This window comes from Phalaenopsis equestris, unplaced genomic scaffold (genome assembly GCF_001263595.1).
Source record: "Phalaenopsis equestris unplaced genomic scaffold, ASM126359v1 Scaffold225094, whole genome shotgun sequence".
NCBI classification, from domain to species: Eukaryota; Viridiplantae; Streptophyta; class Magnoliopsida; order Asparagales; family Orchidaceae; genus Phalaenopsis; species Phalaenopsis equestris.
In genome coordinates, this window is record NW_018243152.1 from 3,364 (window position 1) to 7,373 (window position 4,010).

Below are 4,010 nucleotides of genomic sequence, written 5' to 3' on the forward strand. Positions count from 1 at the left end.
GCTTTAGGCAACGTAAAAACAAATCTTAAAGTCCTCATAAGATGGGTTAAAATCTTTGAGCAGTTTCTTATAAATTTAATGTCTTATGAAAATTTGACTTGAAACTATAAATTTTCTTACCGGCTGCAACTTCTTGGAGCCCACATTAAACTGTGTGGTGTATTTTGTTCGTAGATATAATTTTTAAATTAATTAGCTTCTATTAGTGCATTCAATTATAAAAGCCTGAATTTAGGATTTAGAAAAAAGCTCTAAAGTTCCTTATTACAAGCTCTATTAAACCCAGCTTGGCAACACTTATTGTCGTTATCGGAAAAAAACAACCCTCAAACAAGTGCTTTCTCCTAAAAAAAAATTCCTTTTGCTTGTAACTTTGACCAAACAAGCTTCTGTTTTGTTCAATTGTCTTGCATTCTTAACACAAAAAATGCATTAGAAGCTCCTAGTGCAATTATTTTCCCATTATTTTCATTTGTCAAAAATGAAAAATATTAAAAAAAAAAAAAAAGAAACGCAGAAACTACCTGCCACATGCCTATGAAACAACGGATCTCCAAATTTTTGCATCCATAAGAAGTCATCATACATGGAGTGGTACACGGGATAATCTATAAATCATTTCAGCAATAGATTAGAAACTTCCAGCAACCCCAAAAGAGAAATATTTAGAAAAAATTAAAAAATTAAGAATAGAAGATCCTTAAAAAGTTGATATAAAATTTACAAACAAAAAAACATGGATACCTCTTCCAAATCTCATATCAACTGAAGGGATACCAACATGCTGAACAAAAGCCTCATAATCGGATCCACCACCACCTAACCTCCTTATCTGTCGATATGAACTTCAAAACTCATTTTCAGTTCATATAATATTTCTTTACAAGCTTATATGTAGAGGAAAAAAAATTGGACGAGGAAGGATAGACTCCAAAAATTAATGCCATTACAACATGTAATTTTAATTTATAGACAACAGAAGAAAATCAAAGAGATTTGCTATAAAATCTGTGACAAAATGATAAAAAGTTAAAATAATTGCATGTATTGAGCAGAACACCTAACATTGAAGATAATGGAGAGACCCCATAATAAATACAATAATCATACTGAGAAATTATAAAGTCATGAAGATGTTTGTTGTAAAATCTAAGACAGCACAACAAAAATATTAAAACAAACTATTCTAGTTTGAGGTATTTTGTGTCATGTGCCATATACCGACAAGGCGCGTGAGAAATAAATCCATGCAAAATAAATTCATGCAAAATGGTGCCCATTCGTATGAGAGTTGGGTTTGTTATCCTCACTGTTGGAGCATGAAGCCTACAACACCCGAAGAAGAAGAACTTTGGAGGTGCTCCTGTGCTGCTGAAATTGCGCTCCTGCGCCACTTTGGAGAGGCGGTGTAACCATGCCAGGATTGGCGTAGCTATGTTGCGGTCCCCGGTTCTAGGCTTATGAAACTGAGCAAATGAAATAATTACAACTCTTCAGGGTGTAACGGGTGTAACTATGCCGCTCAGACAATTGTTTTGGATTCGGTACTTAATTTTTGATTTGAGCGATGAAGAGTAATATTCTCGTGCGTGGTATTTCTCGACTGGAAATCTTCGTGAAGGTGAATTGTCAGAAGAGATTTCAGGAGGAGTGCTTTCTCCTGTGAGATCGAGAGAAAGATTTGGAACAAAGTTATGTAAGTTTTGTTGAGAGAAGATTTGAATGTGGCTCTGTACGTTACTCTCATTCATAGTAAACTTTTGGTGTGGTGTGGTTCCTGGTTTTTCCTGTTTTCATGTTTTTTCAGTAAATCTTGTTGTGTTTTTCTTATATTACTTTTTTATGCTTTTGTTCGATTTCTTTTATGTCATATTTCTCGAATCAATGTTCCTGCTTTCCGTAGTGTGATTTCGATTGTGACAAATTGAAACCCTCAGCGCATATTCCATCCCAACACCCAACCACCCATTTTTTGATTCCATAGGTTAAAGAGAAGAAACATAATTGAATATTCTAAGGACTCGTTTGGCATCACTTTTATTTTTTGTTTATATTTTTATTTTTTATTTTATTTTCGAAATCATATTTGATTGATATAAATTCTATAAATTTTTATATTTTTGTTTCTAGGAACATATCAAATTATTTTTAAAAACAATCAAAACACCTAAGAAGATGTTAGAGTGTTTTTAAAACAACTACCTCAATCTAACATCTTTTAATTTAAATCAAACATAAAAAAAATAAAATAAAAGTAAAAAAAAATAAAAAACAAAAAAGTAAAAAAAAAAAAATGAAGTGATCCCAACGGCCCCCAAGGAAATTCAACGTCTATTGTAGTCGCATATAGCTAGAAAGCCAAACAGTACTTACCAGAGGAGAATCAGTAGCAACCCAAGATTCAAATAGAGTCTGCGACGAATTGTCTGGATCTTGAACCTTCACAAATTAAAAGAAAAAAAAAAAAGAAAAAATAAGTAATGTTTCGGTTACAAAACCTAATAAAAATGCAGCATATATGCACATACTAAGAGGAAGTAATCAAAGCATATAGTATGCTAGCTTGACGTCATACACAATTTGAAGAAACTATATCCTGCAGCATTCAGATTGGCAGGCCCATGACCATTTTATGTTCTAATTTTGCTTTAAAGTGCTGATTTCAGCGCACATACTTCCCAACTATAGGAATTATTATAATTATCTCGGTTATAGTTAGTAAGATAATATATAAGAGCTAATAATAATCTGATGAGAATCAGGTGAGACATAATTCAAATAAAAAAGAGCAAACAAGATAAAGTGTCAAAATAATCCCCAGGCTATTTACAAGAGGCCATTTTAGACCTAGAGTATATAGAAGTGCCAAATTAGTCAACATACTCTTTAAATTGCGGTTGAAATAGTCCTTCGTGGAGATTATTTAGTCCAAAATAAAAGATCAGTCTAGGGATTAAATTGACATTTTATAGACTGGGACCAAAATGACCAGCTGCAAAAAGATCAACTCACAAAACATATGAAGGTTTTATGCAGACTCATCTAATTGAACGCTGTCATATTAAAATCATTGTATATTTCATTATAAATGTGGAGTTTTAAAGACCTAATCACATCCATAATCTCTCTAACCTATCTCACATCATGATGGCACCCTTCCTCCTGCCATAATGACCAAAAGGCGAAAACAATAAAAATTATAGTGCAGTCACAAAAATGCCCTTAACCATCCCAGTTTAACTGTACTTAATGAGTTTCTTTCCAGGACATAAACACAATTTAACAAAATCTTTAATGAAAAAGCGTGCCTGAAATTATTTGAAAGTCACAATTTTTCAATTCACTTTTTCTTAAATTAATGACCATTGCTTATGTGGCAAAATATTTTTGTGACTTAAGAAAATATTTAATCAATACTTTCATAAAAAGTTGTAACTGAAACAGTTAATCATAGAAGTAATAGTCATACATCTCTAAAAAAGTTTTTGTTGGAATATTTGCTTAGGAGTACCTAAAATTAAGGAATTAGTTTTATTTTCTTTAAATCTTGTTTTTAAAGCTTTGATTTCTTTTAGCTATTTTTATGGACGTTGATTAGGGAGCATTAATTACTTTCCTTTTTCTCTGCTTTGTATTGGGCGGCAATTTAAAATATATGTGCTGCCGTTTTTTTTGAATTTAGAACAATCAAGCTTCTTCATTTTTCTTTCTCCTCTTTCTCTTGTTCAAGAAACCTTCAATTGGTATCAGAGCTCATTTCTTAAGGGGCCTGTGTGTGCGAGCGGCTGTTATGGAGATCGACACCAGTTTTTCCTCGATTGTTCCACCCTTGTTCGACGGTGAGAACTATCGGATTTGGGCGATACACATGGAGACTTATCTGGAAGCCATGGATCTCTGGGAAGCAGTGGAAGAAGACTACGATATTCCTCCTCTTCCTGAAAATCCCACCGTGGCACAGATTAAAGAACAAAAGAAGAGTAAGACGAAGAAATCCAAGGCAAAAGCCT

At 33.0% G+C, this 4,010-nt stretch overlaps 1 protein-coding gene across 1 annotated transcript in view; it reads right to left on the reverse strand.

Moving 5' to 3' along the window:
* Nucleotides 1-524: 524 nt before the first annotated feature.
* Nucleotides 525-4,010, reverse strand: part of LOC110037790 (probable glutamate carboxypeptidase LAMP1) — a gene marked incomplete at both ends in the record, with an annotated part of 6,100 nt that continues 2,614 nt past the window's right edge. The window contains 3 exons of the mRNA XM_020742503.1: nt 525-608; nt 745-832; nt 2,374-2,439. Of these exons, the coding sequence (XP_020598162.1) occupies nt 525-608; nt 745-832; nt 2,374-2,439 (238 nt within the window). The remainder of the gene's footprint in view (nt 609-744; nt 833-2,373; nt 2,440-4,010) is intronic.